At 36.5% G+C, this 17208-nt stretch overlaps 2 protein-coding genes across 3 annotated transcripts in view; one reads left to right on the forward strand and one right to left on the reverse strand.

The window, feature by feature from the left end:
- The window catches only part of marchf5 (membrane-associated ring finger (C3HC4) 5), a 35962-nt gene extending 26396 nt beyond the window's left edge, over window positions 1-9566 (forward strand). Inside the window, exons 5-8 of one of the 2 annotated variants that reach the window (XM_016561702.1) lie at window positions 701-867; window positions 941-1487; window positions 1534-2377; window positions 9553-9566. In XM_016561702.1, coding sequence (XP_016417188.1) covers window positions 701-867; window positions 941-1057 — 284 coding nt within the window. In that variant the 3' untranslated portion in view covers window positions 1058-1487; window positions 1534-2377; window positions 9553-9566. Of the gene's footprint in view, window positions 1-700; window positions 868-940; window positions 1488-1533; window positions 2820-9552 lie in introns of those variants that run through there. The other variant, XM_016561701.1, reaches the window with a different exon arrangement.
- The window catches only part of ide (insulin-degrading enzyme), a 22412-nt gene continuing 13407 nt past the window's right edge, over window positions 8204-17208 (reverse strand). The window contains exons 12-20 of the mRNA XM_016561746.1: window positions 15685-15947; window positions 13960-14084; window positions 13567-13678; window positions 12504-12671; window positions 12063-12335; window positions 11906-11967; window positions 10784-10856; window positions 10623-10690; window positions 8204-10107 (exon numbers count right to left, since the gene is read on the reverse strand). Of these exons, the coding sequence (XP_016417232.1) occupies window positions 10012-10107; window positions 10623-10690; window positions 10784-10856; window positions 11906-11967; window positions 12063-12335; window positions 12504-12671; window positions 13567-13678; window positions 13960-14084; window positions 15685-15947 (1240 nt within the window). The 3' untranslated portion in view covers window positions 8204-10011. The remainder of the gene's footprint in view (window positions 10108-10622; window positions 10691-10783; window positions 10857-11905; window positions 11968-12062; window positions 12336-12503; window positions 12672-13566; window positions 13679-13959; window positions 14085-15684; window positions 15948-17208) is intronic.

The raw sequence follows: 17208 nt of genomic DNA on the forward strand, positions 1-17208 counted from the left end.
AGCACAAAAGCAGTCTTAAGTTGCTGGGGTATATTTGTAGCAATAGCCAAAAATACATTGTATGGGTCAAATTTATAGCTTTTTCTTTTATGCCAAAAATCATTAGGATATTAAAGTTAAGATCATGTTCCATGAAGATATTTTGTTAATTTCCTACTGTAAATATATCAAAACTTAATGTTTGATTAGTAATATGCATTGCTAAGAACTTCATTTGGACAACTTTAAAGGCGATTTTCTCTATATTTAGATTTTTTTGCACCCTCAGATTCCAGATTTTCAAATAGTTGTATCTCAGCCAAATATTATCCTATCCTAACAAACCATACATCAATGGAAAGCTTATTTATTTCAAATTTCAAAAAATTGAGCCTTATTGTGGTCCAGTGTCACATATGGTCTAATATTTTAAATATTACAGTTATACATGTTATAGACATTTCCTAATATATATTCTTAATTGTAAAGTTAATTTTAACACTAATATAAAATAATGCAAATAAAATGTTAATTAATTCAACACCTATTTTACACTATATTTACTCAGAATTCAATATTTGAAACCAGTATGAAGTGCCAAATGGAAAGCTAAACTGCCTGACATGTCTGTTCATCACTACTTATATTGTTTATTACAAGCTTCTGTAAAACTGTCACCAAAAATGTTGATAAATCTTGTTTCTCACCCTGTCATGCGCAGGTATCGGCTGCCCAGTGCCGAGGATCCCGGCGGAGGCCAGTCCGCCGGCCGATCACGTGTCTGCCACACGCATCCTGTGCGGCGCCCTCGTGTTCCCCACCATCGCCACCATCGTGGGTAAACTGATGTTCAGCAGCGTCAACTCAAATCTTCAGAGGACCATTCTGGTACGAGAATATCATGGAAAACTATCACAGTGGTTTATACACCCGTAACCTCACACTGATCTCTCTGTCTCAGGGTGGCATTGCGTTTGTGGCTATTAAAGGGGCGTTTAAGGTTTATTTCAAGCAGCAGCAGTATCTCCGACAAGCTCATCGCAAGATCCTCAATTTCCCTGAGATGGACGAGGCCTGAGCTCATCATCAAACCTCTGCTGGATTCCATGATTTCACGCAGCTTTGAGAGACACTACCGGATTTTCACAGACGCTGGATTTGGTTTTCTCTTCTTCCTTGGGAATGTGACTATTGCGTTTGGAGTTTGAACAGTGATTCAGCTTTGTTTCAGTTGATCTAATCAGACCTGAGAGTTGCGCGTTACTTATTTTATGGGCTTTGACATTTTAAGAAAGAGACTGAGGAAAACAAATATTGAAAGAAGGTTTATATTAATAAGTGGTTGTTTTATATTGAATTAGAAATGTTCAGGTGAATCATCTTTAAAGCATCCTTAACATGCAAAAGACGACGTGCCGTTTCACGTGAAGCACTTTTGTCCCCTCATTAACAATTAGACTTGCATATGCAATGATAAATACTAAAGGCAAATGTAAACATCTAAAGCAGTATATATATATATATATATATATATATATATATATATATATATAGTTTCTCGTAATAATCTTATAAAATAATCTTTTTTGTGGTTGTTCTTCTCGGATGAATTTCACATAGAAATTTCCCCATTTCCTGTTATATTTCACACCAAAGTCAAAAGAAATCAATTGTTTTGCATATAAAAAAGGCAAGTCTGGGCACTATTATTTTTGTTTCAGTTTAGTACATATGTATACTATTAAAATGATACTTTACACATATCTCTAATTGAACATTTGTTTTTTAGCATTTAATCATGGAAATAATTTCACAAATCAAAAAAGTCCCATTGCTTTTTTTAATGCAATATTTGATTTTTTTTTTATGTCAATTTTGGGATGAAATATGACAACTTCTGTGAAATTCACCATCTTGCCTGCCTTCACATAATTTAAGCGATCAGCTGATCATGTTTCATTTCCATCTTTGTGCTGTTGATGTCTGAGTTTCAGGGAATTTGTCTTTTATAGTCTGTCTGTTAAGGACCCTGTACAAACCGAGAATCCAGTGTTTGGTCCTTAATCCATCACTTTATTAAAACATTATGGTACTTGATGACTCATAACTGCTGTTAATAAACCTGTCTCATTATATATTCCCAGAGATAAATAGTCTTGTGTAGATCAGTGAACTTTAAGAGTATTAGTGGCCTTTTTATTACACCAGGACAATATATGTGTCTTAAAGGTTACATGGTTCAGATGGACAGCTAGGTTTATTTGGTGAACATGCCAATTTTTTTCTGAATCATTGTGTTTGATGACTTCTAATTAATGTAGTGCTTCTGTTTTATCTCCAGCCATTAGCAACTGTGAAGTTTCCGACCATTACTACACTACAGTGGGCAGCTTTTGGAGTACCGTTTGTCCATAGAGCTCAAGTACATCATTACAGCTTCTTGATGATAGGCGTAACCCTGAAAGAACATGCTTAATGGTGACGTAGGTGCTAAGAAATAGTGTTTATGTACACCAACTGCGAGACTAGAAGTAGCAGATGAGTTTTTCTGTTGCCTAAATAGGATTTTAAATTCTGACTTTCTTTTCAGCATCTAATTATGCTGTATAATATCAGTGGGGTATGTATGTTGTACAGATGAAGCATAATGCCAAATACAGAACATGTATGTTGTACAGATATGGCTTCTGAATTTATAGTTTCCTGGTTGATTTATGTAAATAAATGTATTTTTCCAATGCCTGACTGTGTGTGTTGGGCAGTTTGAGTTTTTAACTTGGACTAAAATGTTTCTTAGCATTGAGATAAATAATGTGATCTACTCCTAAAATCTGTAGCATATAAACTGATAGTATCATTTTTGTGTCACTAATGATACAAATGGACTGCAATTGTGTGTTGCTGCTCTCGGTACAGAACTTACGTTTTCAAGCTTCATCTTTACACTGTAAAAAAATCCGAGAACTTTCGAAAAGTTCTACTAACCAATGTAAAGAAGTAGCCAGAACAAAGAATTTTTAGTTGGAGGAGTCAGTTTAATTTTTTGTGTGAACTGAACAAAAATACTCTAAACATGTCGCTAGCAAAAGTTGTTTTGTTTACCTTACTTAGATACTCAAGTATTTGTTCACAACATATCCAAATGTTCTCCCAACTTTTCAAATTGAGTCACCTGAACAAACAATTTTACATGGAACAATATTGCACAAGTTCCCAGCATGCATTGCAGCTTGAAAACATTTTGTTATTAAAAAATATTATCAGTTTTAAATTTTACTAGCTTAATTTATGCTGCTGCTGTACTTACTGTTTGCGCATCTCATTGCAAATTGTTTAATACATTTGTCTATATTTGCTTTTAGTTTTAAGAGGCAAATACTACCCATATTATGTAGAAGGCTTTGAAAATAAACATAAATCTAAAAGAAAGGATTGTTAAAAAAGATTAGCATTGCTAAACGCTAAAAAAATTTTTGGTTGCTCTGACAGATCTTTTAACACTCAGTAGACTGAATTTATTCATTAGATGAACTAAAGTTAAGTTGTCGGTTGCTAGTTGAGTTAACTTAAGTTGAGTGCCATAGGTTGCTTTATTTTTTTTTTTTACAGTTTAGGGCGGCTCTATGTACAAACAAAATAAAACCCCTGAAAATTAATGGAAGCAGGAATCCTTTCAGCAATTAAGGTAGGGCTATTTATGAGCCCATTAAAATATTAAACGAATTTTACTGGCTATACTAGGCTTAAAATTGCTTCTCTTTAAATCATTTTGATTCAAATATACATTATACGCTTATTAAAATACAATAAGAATATCAAACTTATTTGTCCCTCCTACATTGCAAAGTATTAAATAAATTTACAATGTACAAGTGAAGTATATGACTATTATAATGCTTACAATGAACATCAGAAATTATTTTAATGGCTTTGCAACCTGGTTATTATAGTTAAAGATGAAGTGTTTCTGTGCCTTCTTTGCAAACGCCACCTTATTACACCCTTACAGTTATTCTTATAATTACAATATCTTCCTGTTTTTGCTGAGGCTTGACAGTAAAGAGCTAATGTAAGTGGCAAAAACTTGAGTTTAGCTTACCTGTCGAGAAGATAGGCTACTCCCCAAATTCGGTGACTCGATTGAAACAAATATTCCGTCAAATTCTCCTCCAACTTGTAAAAGCACCGACAATGTTTACCCTAGTTTTAACCCGACGTCTTTGCGTATTCTGGCAAGTATTCAAATACTGACTTGTAGGCCTAACGTTACGTTACTTGTGTAACAGAAATCTGAATTTATTTTCCCGCGTAACGCCTCCTCAAGCGGGCCCACAAATCATTTGAGTTAACGTTAGATCGAAACTTCTGGGCGCAGATCACAAATCTTTTTTTTTTTAACAGTACAAAACATCAAACGATTAAGGCAGTACAGTTATAAAAAGGAAACAAAGAAAAAGAAAGGATGAAAGAACAAAAAGAATACACAAACCCACATCCTTTAAGAATTAATATGGTTTTGTTAGGAACCATGTTTTTTTGTACAACCACAGTTTTACTACAAATACCATGGTTTAAATAGTAACCATGTTTGGGTTTATTTTTCACCTAAAGAGGACATCCAGGATGATTAGGTGCAGCTTTCACTGCTTTAGGATTAACAGAACTTTCAGTATACTTATAGATCAACCTTGAATAAAGAAAAGAGAGCCAGGTTTAGGGTTTTATGTATGTGAAATTTAGCTAGCAGGAAACACAAATTAAGTTGTATTCTCTTTCGAGTAGTCAAATTTCTCTGTGTGGGTACATTGCAAACAAGTGAACAAATCTTCATCAGAAGAGTGACAAAAACAGCAACTCACTTTAATGTTTGACTCATAAGTCCTTAAGCTTTTTTTTTTTAATTTAGAGCAACTCATCATCTAGAAGAGAACTCTTATAGATCAATGGTAGGGACACGTCTACATGTCTCTAAATGCATATTACTTAGTAAAGTACATAAATACATAAAATATTAAATTAATACAAAATATGGCACTAAATGCAACAAACGCAACAAACTCATGGAAATGTGATACTTTGGAAACACTTCTGCATGATAATTTTGAAAGCTGTATATTTTAAATGCATTGCTGTACATTAATGAAGGCAATGTTGAACTTATTTTCTATAGTAATCAATAGCATAACAGGTGAAGCTGAGCAAAGTTTGAAAGTTATATTTAAGGCAGAATATTCCTTTAAAGGGGTCATATGATGTTGCTAAAAAGAACATTATTTTGTGTATTTGGTGTAATGAAATGTGTTTATGCGGTTTAAGGTTAAAAAACACATTATTTTCCACATACTGTACATTACTGTTTCTCCTCTATGCCCCGCCTTTCTGAAATGCGTCGATTTTTACAAAGCTCATCGGTCTGAAAAGCCAGGTGTGCTCTGATTGGCCAGCTATCCAGTGTGTTGTGATTGGCCGAATTCCTCAAGTGTGACACGGAAATGTTATGCCCTTTGCCATATTGTGATGCCTTGTCCGGCTGGAACGACGAGACAAATACATTAAAACCCATTATAAACGAGGCATTTGTTGCATCCAGTGGGGACATAATTACAGATTTGATTATTGTTAATTACAGATACTGTCTTTTTACCTTTGCCATATTGTGATGCCTTGTCCGGCTGGAGCGACGAGACAAATACATTAAAACCCATTATAAACTAGGCATTTGTTGCATCGAGTGGCAACATAATTATGGATTATAATGGCTTGTACTGTCTTTTTACGTGTTGCATTGCAAACATAAAACATAAATGTTGTAAACATAAAACCATGTCTGCATTTGTGATCGGAGAAATGACAAACTACAAACGCTACGCTACACTGCTCAAAACTCGCGTTTGAATAGTCAGTGGCAAATTCTTTAAATATAAAAAAACGTACTTGCAGTCTGTGAGTCAGAACAGCCGGCATTGTAGTCTACTCTCCCAGGATCAGGAAACAGTCCTCCATAAAATGTGCTGCACACATATGAATATTTGGGTTGAACTGTTCTGGAACAGTGTTGTAAATACAACTTAACCACTGATTTCGAGTCGTGTCCATTTTTGGAAGGCCAAACAAAGTAGTTGTAGTAGTCACAACGAAACACAGCGTCACACACAGTGGCCCAGAGTGAGTGGCGGCGGCATAGAGTGATCAGAGGCCGGGGGGCTAGAGTAAGGATCGGCCTACTTACAGTCTTTGAGTCAGAATAGCCGGCATTGTAGTCTACTCTACCAGGATCAGTAAACAGTCCTCCATAAAATGTGCTGCACACATCTGAATATTTGGGTTGAAGTGTTCTGGAACAGTGTTGTAAATACAACTTAACCACTGATTTCTAGTCGTGTCCATTTTTGGAAGGCCAAACAAAGTAGTTTCGCTTTCACAACGAAACACTGCGTCACACACGGCGGGCTAGAGTGAGCGGAGGCCGGCGGTCTAGAGTGAGCGGCAGCGGGCGGATTCGACGAAGGAGGCTTGCGGCAACCACATGTGACGACCCCGGGCTGGACTCCGCTTCGTCCACGGTAAAAAGCCGATCCAGCGATCCACAGCGTGAAGTTGATCTATTTCCTCAGCGACCAGCACAGATCAGCTCCAGGCATGATGAAGCGGATATTTTGGAAGACCAAACAAAGTAGTTTCGCTTTCACAACGAAACACACAGCGCCTTCACAACATGGCGGCGGCGGCAACAAAAACACTACTACAGCGAGAATAAAAGTTACGCCTTCTTTCGTTGTGTGAACATTTGGGCGGCATTATGCAAATCCTCCCACATTGTGACGTAGATATGTGGGGGCGTGTTAGAACAAGCCGCTTTAGGTAGGTGTGGTTGACAACTTTTAGAAAGAATATCTCTTTGGATCTGAGACTTTAGTCTTTGCAACTTTACAGATCTTCTTTATGCACCAAGAGCTTGTAACACTCCAAAGAGAAAGGAAAAATTTAAATCGCATCATATGACCCCTTTAAATACTACATCTCTAAAAATCCCTCAATTAAATGTTTAAGGTTCAATCTTCAAAGAAAAATCTTAAGTGCAGATCAAAAAGACAGAAAAACAACACAATTGAGTTCATACGATTGTTTAATTATCATAAACACAGAAAGCTCTCCCCCACAGATACACATTCCCCAGATGCACTTCAAAACCACCTAATAAACACGAGATCTCAACCGTAGAACCGTTTCCACCTCATGACTGCGGTTTGGTACATACAAGCCCATTCCTTGGATTTGGACAGAATGTAACATCTTACACTCATTCATGCGGAGTAACTCTCATTAAATCCTGCTCTTCTAGATTTCTTTACTCTAATATCCTGCCTACAGTACGAGCAAAACACATGACATCAGGTTACAGGAGACGGTGAGAACCACAAGCATCTGTTGCAGTCACTGACCTACAGAACTCTGAGCTGATTCTAGAACAGTTAAAGGGATTTGGGGTGCAACAAATGCTCCGATTGCATGCATCTTTGGAATTTAAAGTAATCTAGAAGCTCACCCCCCACCCACGAAACTAAAATAAATACAAGTGTCATTTACTCAGCCTCATGTCATTCCAAACCGGTTGTCTCTATACGGAACAAAAAGATGTTTAGCAGAACGTCCAAGCTGCTTTTTTCCCCACAAAATAAAAGCACTCAGTGACCCAGAGCCAAATAAATGAGTTCATACAAAAATAAACACTTTCATCATTAACTCACCTTCATTTCGTTCCAATCCTGTATGATTTTTTTTTTTTTTTTTTTTTTGGGAAACAAAAGAAAATATTTTGAGAAATATTTCTTCACACAATGGAAGTCAGTTGGGTCTAAAATAGTTTGGACCCCAACGTTCTTCATTTACATTTCTCTCCAAAGTGAAAATTGACATTTTCTCATCCTCATGTCGTTGCAAACCAAACATGTCTTCATCTTACTGGTTGTGCAATAATCCAAATAATTTGAAGCCATATGATTGTATTGTGATGAACAGACTTCAATTTAAATTATGAAAAAATAAAAATTACATTAAAGCAGCTATGATTTTCAGTTCTTTCAGAATTATTTATATACACTATAGCATATTAATATTTTTAATTAGTATTTTCAGTTTTAATTTTAATTAAGGTTTTAGTAATTTTAGTATGTGGTTTTGAAATTATTAGTTTCTTATTTATTTTTAGCTTTATGTAGCCCCCCATCTAAAATGTATATTTTATTTCAACTTTATTTCAATTACTGAAGAGTTTAATGATAACAACACCGTCACAAAGCTATTAAATGGCTTCAGAAGATTTGAAATATAGGTCACATGGACAACTTTTACGGTTCTTTTATGCCGTTTTTAGAGCTTGACAGTCACGGTCCCCATTCACTTTCATTGCATGGAAAGGAACTGCATGAACATTTCACCAAACTTCTTTTTACATGAAAGAGAAATGTCATACAGGATTGGAACGCCACGAGAACCAATACAATTACTAAATTTATGGATGAACTACTCTGAACTATTCCTTTAAATTCAAAAACAAAAATACAGACCACTAAAACCAATGCAGTGAGATGCCCGATTATATCCATCTTAGTGATACAACCAAACTCATCTAAGTTTATACCCTGTCTGATATCAGTTTGTTTTGCTGAGCATGAAACAGTATTCATTATTTTGATGGACGTGGTAGGATGGTCGTTGAGTTTCTAAAAAATGCAGCATACAGTCGATTTGATACACCTGAGTAAGTCCAGAATAAATCTCAGCACTAGAAACACAAGTGATGTTGAAGACTTGGCTCGAGACAAGGCTAACACACACCTGAGATGAGGACACACATGGATTACAGACTGACATGATGTTCCTGCATCAGCGCAGGTAAATTACAGCACAGACCAAGTCTAGCTCTCGTCTAATCAGTTTCTCGGAACCAAGCTCAAACCATGTCAAGAAAAACGCCTAGTAGAGTTTAAGACACTAGTCATAGGTCCTGTAAGTCACATTATTGCTTGTGAGGAGTGCATAATCACAAGTCAAGACAGAAGAAGTAAAACAAACCCAGTTAAAGGGGATTTCTGAGTCAGTTTCACGCAACAACTCCTGAAATGTCGTCGTGTTGCATGTGGACATCGGTATATGGGCGAGTTTGATCGAACTAAGCATCCTGAAAAACACAATCTGCATCATTCATGATCATATTCATGTTAAATCGTTTGGAAAAACCAGTGGTGCATAAACTCTTGCATTCAATTGTGTCTTAAAACATTCTTATGTGAGGTTTTCACAAACGATTTACATAATTCATGTTTCATGAGTGGAATTTGTATTTCTATTATGACACTGAGTTTAGGTCAGGGTTTCAGGTATATTATGAATCGTTCAAGGACAAAGTAACTTAAATAAGCAAATGAAAATTATATTAAAATTGTTTATTATGATATTTCTTCAACTGCAAATAAAATCAAAATCCATCAAGTTAACCACCTTGCATTTGCAACACTATCCTTAAACTCTGCCAAACATGCACAGAAACTAAAAACAACTCAAAGCAAATAGATTAAATTAAACTTTAAAAAAGGTGCCAGAAAACCTGATCACTGATTAAAATCATCTTAAGGCCAGTTATTTCATTTCAAGAGAGACTTGTCTTGATAAATTACACAACAGCCTCTCCAAACGGTTTCTCGTGTTTTTGCTTAACAGTGGTGTAAATGAAATGAAACAGCATTTTGAAATGAAACCGAACAATGAGTGAGTCGTCGTGACCAGCGAGTGATTCCTATATTATATAGGGATACAAATTCCCTGTTAGAAGCAACATGAAACAAACATTGTATGTTTTCTATGTATCTAAGAGATATCAGGTGTGCATGTCTGACGCAGAGCACAACTAAAAATGTTGCAAGCGGCTCCGTCGTGGCCTTGCCTGCTTACACACAAACGCACACTCACACACACAGACAATGGTGTTACTGGCTCCATATTTGGGCGTCTCTGACAATCCCATGATGCTGGTCACAGTTTGGCAGCCATGAAATTGATGTGAGGTTTGGCGAGAGGGAACAGCGGCAGACTCCTTTTGAATTCAGTCATATCCTGAACCAATGATGGCTGAAATACACAATACAAAGCAACACAATGAGTGATTTGTTGTTGTTGTTTTTTTTAAGAAAATGAGAGTAGTGCTTGGCCATGGAAAATCACCACAATGAGCATATCGTTTGAAAGTTAGGGGGCATATAATGTTAATAAATGTTAATATTGTAAAAACAATAATATTGTGAAATTACAAGTTAATCATCACTTTTTTAATATTTTGTAAAATGTAATGTATTCCAGTGATGGCAAAACTGTATTTTCAGCATCAATACACCAGTTTTTAGTGTCACATGACCCTTCAGAAATCATTCTAATATGCTAATTTGCAGCTCAAACTATCAATGTTGCATTTTTTTTTAAATATAAAAATGTAAGATTATATAATTTCTTTAACGTTAAAAAACCCACTGAACCCAAACTTTTGAACTGTGGAGTACAATCATCTGACATTTGGACAGTTTTCTTCAATTATTTATATTGGCAAAAATGCTTATCACATAAACTGTGCATATACATCTATGCAGTACCTGAGGAAGTGAAGGGGCAGGAGCCAGATTGACATCATTTTGAGCAGGAAACTCTCCAACCAGTGGACCTGCAGGAAACACATGGTAAAAATAAATGAATGTGCCCTGCTCCTTCAGTCAGTAAAATCAGAATGTTTCAACCTTATTGTGTCAGTACTCACAGGAGTCCATCTCTCTAGCCAGCACATGCACAGACACTTTGTGTCTTCTGGGGGCATCAATGGCCAACAAGTCCTGGAGAGAACAGACGTGACGATTAAACCCCATGACAACATGAGGAATTTAATTTTTGGGAGATCTAAAGATAAAATTATTAGTTTTTGCAAGCCAGTTTAAATTAGGCACTCAAAAACTACTTATACACACTCAATGTGCTCTGTTTTATAACTAAAAAAACAATGTTAATAATATCAAATATTTAATATATATTTTTAATAGACGTAATAAAAGTAATGAAAATCTCGGTAACACTTTAGTATAGGGACCAATTCTCACAATTAACTATTTGCTTACTAGCATGCCTATTTTATTAACATATTGGCTGTTTATAATAAAGCACATATTCTGCATGACCATATTCTACATCCCTAATCCTACCCAATACCTAAACTTAACAACTACCTATTAACTATTAAGAAATAGCAAATTAGGAGTTTGAGCCAAAAGTCGTAATTAATGGTTTGTTAATAGTGAGAATTGAACCTTAAAATAAAGTGAGACCAAAATCTCCCTCCAACCTGACAGAATGTTTAAGCATGTAACTGACAGCAATGGCCTCAATGAAATAATTTGCAAATGCCGTTGAGATTGGTCCTTTTTGCATGCATTTGCATACTGAATTGTGATTGGTCTATTTATCATGCATCTGCTTTTACAAGGCAAAGACTGTGTACATTGTGTGCAGACTCTCATCCATCATGAAAAGATGTGTGTTTTATGAAAATGTCATTACCACTGAACCAAAGCCTAAATCCGAACTTTTATTTTGCTGCAAGCATGGACATTTTCTTCAGGATATGCAAATCTAGTTATGATTATGCTGCAAGAAACAGCATCTGTTTCAGTGTGTGACAACGTATTCAGATCATTACCAACCCTATCCATCATGAAAAGATGTGCGTTTTATGAAAATGTCATTACCACTGAACCAAAGCCTAAATCCGAACTTTTATTTTGCTGCAAGCATGGACATTTTCTTCAGGATATGCAAATCTAGTTATGATTATGCTGCAAGAAACAGCATCTGTTTCAGTGTGTGACAACGTATTCAGATCATTACCAACCCTGTAAAACTGCATAATATGTTCCTTTGTCAGTGTCTTCAGGTAAGCCACTTCAATATTATCTAGATCAGACAAAGAAAATCAAAGTCAGTGATTGTAAAACTTCAGATACTTGATGCTAACATGAGTTCATTTCAAAAGCTGATCGGTGACTCACCCCTGTCGAAGTTGTACTGTTGGGAGATGATTTCTCCCCAGTACTCGGCGCATTCGGCCGCCAGCTTCTTGGGTTTGTCAAGACGGCGAATAGCCAGTGCCTGGATGTGTTTCTGAAACGCTTCCTCTCCCATCTCCTCCACACTCTTCTCCATCGTCTTGAGGAAGGCCTCCACCCGAGACTCCAGGTAGTGAGGAGCTTTTTCAGACTGGATGATGAAACGCAGTCCCTGCACTCCATTGGCCCTGCGGGGGCCGCTGAACACAATGTAACCTGGTTGGACAGACACAGAGAAATAAATAAATAAATGATGCTCTTAAGAGCAGTGGGAGTGAAAGTCTGAACAGAAATACTTGGTCCAATCGTCACATTGATAGACAACAAGAGAGAAAACTGTATTTCTACAGACAACAGAGCATTTCTCCTGAGTGTTTGTGTTACCCAGCTGTTCTTTGGTGCGTAGCGTGTTGAAGCATGGCTCAGAGATGATTTGACAGAAGAGCTCCAGCAGCATGTTCTCATGGGTGTTCTGCATGTCAGTCTGATAGTAAATCTCGATTCCACAGTTATTATGAACCTCATTCCTCTGCTGGTAAACATACCAGCCACCTGATAACCACAGAGAACTGGACTTAAACAAAAACCATGACAAACACACACAAAAATCATAGACCTCAAATTATACACCACAGATTCAAGTTTAACAACAGTCTTAATACCATCTTATTTTCTTTATTCCTATGAAGATGTATTGATGGAATAACATACTATAAAATGTATTAAAAAAACCCACATAACGTGAATATAAAATGTAAAACTTAAGTAGTTTTCTTAACGTCACACAGAATTGATATTAAAAAAAAATTGTCACAAACTGGTATGAAAGTTTAAGTTTAGATTTTGTTTTAGACTGTGAAAAGTCTGAAGGATCTTTCATTACTACATTTTTATTAGAACCTGTATATTAAATGGTCAAGGCAATAATTTTGTGATTATGATTTAGGATGCATTAAACTGACCAAAATTGACATGTCACAAAAGATCTTTATTTCAAATAGAGTAATAATTTAAGAATCCCGAAAAGAAAAAAAAAAAAGATTTTTTTTTTACAAAAATAAGCAGCACAACTGATTTTGCAATTGATAAATGCTTTTTGAGCATCAAATCAGCATATTAGAATGATCTCTGAAGGATCATGTGACACTGAAGACTGGAGTAATGATGCTGAAAATTCAGCTTTGCATCACAGGAATAAATTACAATTTAAAATCTATTCCAATAGAAAAAGTAATATTTCACAATATTTCTGTTTTTACTGTATTTTGATCAAAAATGCAGCCTTGGTAAACACTTTCAGCTACACAATTTTTACCAACCCCAAACTTTTGAACAGTGGTGTATATTGTATGTGTGGATACAGAGCTCAAAGTTGGAGAAAAGCTGAAGGAAAGACTGTAAGTCCAGCTCAGATGTTGCATAGGTGTTTGTGGTGCTAAGCACTTACCGTCAGGTACCTGCACTTCTCTGTAGCGAATGAGCTGACTCGGCAGGAGGGGTTTAGTGCGAGCGTGCTCAATGAGAGTGTCCTCCAACATTTGCATCATGCCCAGAGCAGACTGGAGACAACAGAGTTAGACAGACTGCACTGCTCACATCACACAACATGATCTTGAAAGCAAAATCTAACGTTATGTTTTGTCAACTTGTGAGCTAATTCAATGAATTACCAACTTACAAAAGAAGAACAAAATTCAGAGATTCATCAATCATATCCCAAAACATACATTAGACAGCAAACAGTACGGTTCATTTATTTTAAAAGGAATAGTTTCAACCTGTCTGGAGACAGACCTGCCTTTTCTGTATGTCTTCAAGAAAAAATGCTGTTCATACAAACCTGTTTGGTGATGTTGCCATGCAGCAGGGCTTCAATGTGTAACCGTGACAACAGCTGTGGTATGAACGCCTTCAGACGAGGTAATGTCACATCGGAAAGACAATCCATGTACAAGTAAATTCTGGCTATTTACTTTTAAAAGGTCTTCAAAATGTTTTTTTTTTCTCCTGCACCGAGCTAAAAATTCAGTAGAACTTAAATACAAACATTATACTTTTGTTCCTATCTATATTCTGAAGGCTTTTACCTTTTCACTTGAACCTGGCTTTATCCAATGTTCAGATTTCTGTTCTGGAAATGTATACCAATTAATGCATATTTAATTAGATAATACCTAATTTACATATTTAAAACAACATTCAGAAAGCTTGTAATACAATACAACTGACGGAAAAAAATATCTACACTTTAAGAGATGAACCAAACTACTATACAACTAATATAATTTGTTTTTGCGATTAGAGCAATATTTATCTGGTACAAAAAATCTAAATGTGTCTGTACAAGTTTAATGTGGTCACCCTAATTGAACACCACAAATATTAGTCAGACTAATGGGATTCCTCTGAACAGCAGTAAACACTTGGAATAGTCTGGATGGAAGTCTTAAAGTGCAGAGTTAGTTGATTAGATTGACAGTGCTTTAAGTCAACCATCATAAACTTTACATTAAAGCCTTTCCTTTGAAGAAGACAAACATGTCAACATTAACCACTGCTTTAAGATACAGCCCAAAAGATGTGGAAAGTGTCTTTAAAACTGGGTCACTATTTTATTTTCTCCTTTCTGACCTTCAGCATAAGATTTGTGTGAACACAAATAAGGGTTTAAACTCTGACGATTGGTCAAAAACATGGACATTTGATGTTACTAACATTTAAACATGGTTCGTCTAGAAATGTCCATTTTAATATATGCAAGCGCAAAATAAAAAAGGACTACAGCAGAGGGAATTAACTCAATTTCCTCTGTTCTTCCACAAATCTTTCAAACGAATACAAGAGAATTGAAATATAGCGCCACAAGTCATATGGACTGACTTTAAGGTGTTTTGTCATTGTGCTTGACAAGCATTTATTCTCTTTTTCTGTTCTGTTCTTTTGGGCGTGTATCTTTAAAACCACCTAAACCCAACACAAAATACAATAACCCTTTTCAAAATATTCTAGCAGACCGATTAGACATATTTTGAAGGTATAACATCCTATTACTTTGCAGAAAGCAGCAGAATTTAACAGACAAGCGACCCTGCACACTCATAAGCCTCAAGCTCCGCCCTTCACCAGAAGCCCCACCCCTTTCAAAAGGGGGAGGGGCTAATTACCATACTTACAAGGATGGCATTCATTCCTGACGCTATGCCATAGACCAACCCTGCCAGGCGGGCTGCATATGTATACTCTCTCAAATCATCCTTCAACAACCTGAGAAACAGGTAAGTCATGTTGCAGTGCAGCGGGTCTGCATATAGGTAGCGACTAGCAGGATGGGAAAAAAATCAAAAAGAAAAGGGTAAAAAAGAACAAATGGAGTGATATTTCGATGGAAGGGTCATGACAAAACAAAAGGAAACAGGTTGAGAGGGACCACAGACAGAGTATGAATATGCAGCCTCAGCTCCGGTGACTATCTAAAGCTAGTCTACTTCTACATCCGGAAAAACAACACTAAAAGAATGAGAAGAGTTTTTAACTGTGTAAAGGCCACAAACAAAGATTTGGGGTTACAACCGCAAGGACAGCAACCACTGGTAGTCATTTGTTTGTGTGTGAAGTTGAACTGTCGCCCTCACAGGAGGAGCATGTTGGGAAACAGTGGCATGGGGGAATATTAGGATACTTACATACATCCCATAGACGGTATTTTGAAGGTCATAGTTCAGGCCGGCTAGCTCGGCTGCATATGCATACTCGTTCAGGGAATCCTTGAGCAGCTCAAGGTACAAATACGCCATGTTACAATGCAACGGGTCCACGTACGCAAACGGGCTGTGGAAAAAACGCATGTGATAAACCCGGTCACTTCTCTGGGTCGATCTCTGAAAAATTTAATTGTAGTTTCTTAATGGTTTTGAGTAGTTAAACAGTTAGTTAACAGGTTAACAGGATAAAAAAAATAAATAAATCAGTATTCTATAACTTTAAAATGAGGTTAGTTGGTCTACAGCAAAACAGTCTGACACTTCACTGTTGGGGGGAAAAAAGAAAAAAAGAAAAAGAAAGTATCAGTAAAACCTGTAAACTAGTAAAAAATTTTTCGGGTGAATCTCATGACACCTGTCAAAACAAGTCCAGATCATCTCACATAAAAATCAAACCAAATTTTATTTTATTATATTTTCATTAAATCTGTGAATAATATTATTTTGTCGATTTAAAAAAATCTTATTTAAAGAAAACCCTACTACTAATTATTAATATTATGCAATAGGGGTGCTCTGATTGATCGGCGTCCGATCACTATCGGCCGATAATCGCTTTGGGATGTTTGATCGGCGGTCTATAATGGCCGATCTCAAGCTGATGATGCGTCTGCCGTGTGAGGTTTGGCACGACATGCAGCGGCACCATCTCAGTCTGGCACGGGTGAAATAATTATAATGCTGAAGGTGAGGTACAATTCATATAAGTAATTTGAAATTTTTCTGTGAGACACGAAACACAAGACACAAGCATTCACACGGCAGTGACGGCACACAGTCGCGGTCCGGCAGTGCGTTCCATGAGTGGTGCGTCTGCAGCAGTGCAGAGATAGTTTCTGCTGCACGCGCTGAATTAAAGTGACAGCGCATTGTTTGCTGTAAATATGAAAACGAAAATGTAGTAATTACACCATAAATGCATATATAATTAAAGTTTGCTGTGTTTGTCAACACATATGGCTTGTTGGCTAGGTTTAAAGGAAAAGAGCACTTTTAGATAAACAAGGCAATAATAGATGGCACTCGTGGAGGTAGAAAAACAGTTCTTTATGAACCGCAGGATTGCTAATTTAAATGTTTTGCCACTTGCTTGAGCAACTGCATTGTGCTGTGTGTAAGCTATTGTGCAACAATTGCATGACTGTAAAAACAAAAATGCACTTCATGATCGAACATTTAGGTGAGATAAATATATATTTTTGAAAAATCTCTAAAAAATGCTCCCCTCCACCCTGAATAAATGGCTTTAAAAATATCGATATTGGTGATCGGTATCGACAGATACTGCTTTCTGTGATCGGCAATCGGTGATCGGCCTCAAAAATCCT

Source organism: Sinocyclocheilus rhinocerous, unplaced genomic scaffold (genome assembly GCF_001515625.1).
Source record: "Sinocyclocheilus rhinocerous isolate Xijiao unplaced genomic scaffold, SAMN03320098_v1.1 scaffold1069, whole genome shotgun sequence".
NCBI lineage: Eukaryota > Metazoa > Chordata > Actinopteri > Cypriniformes > Cyprinidae > Sinocyclocheilus > Sinocyclocheilus rhinocerous.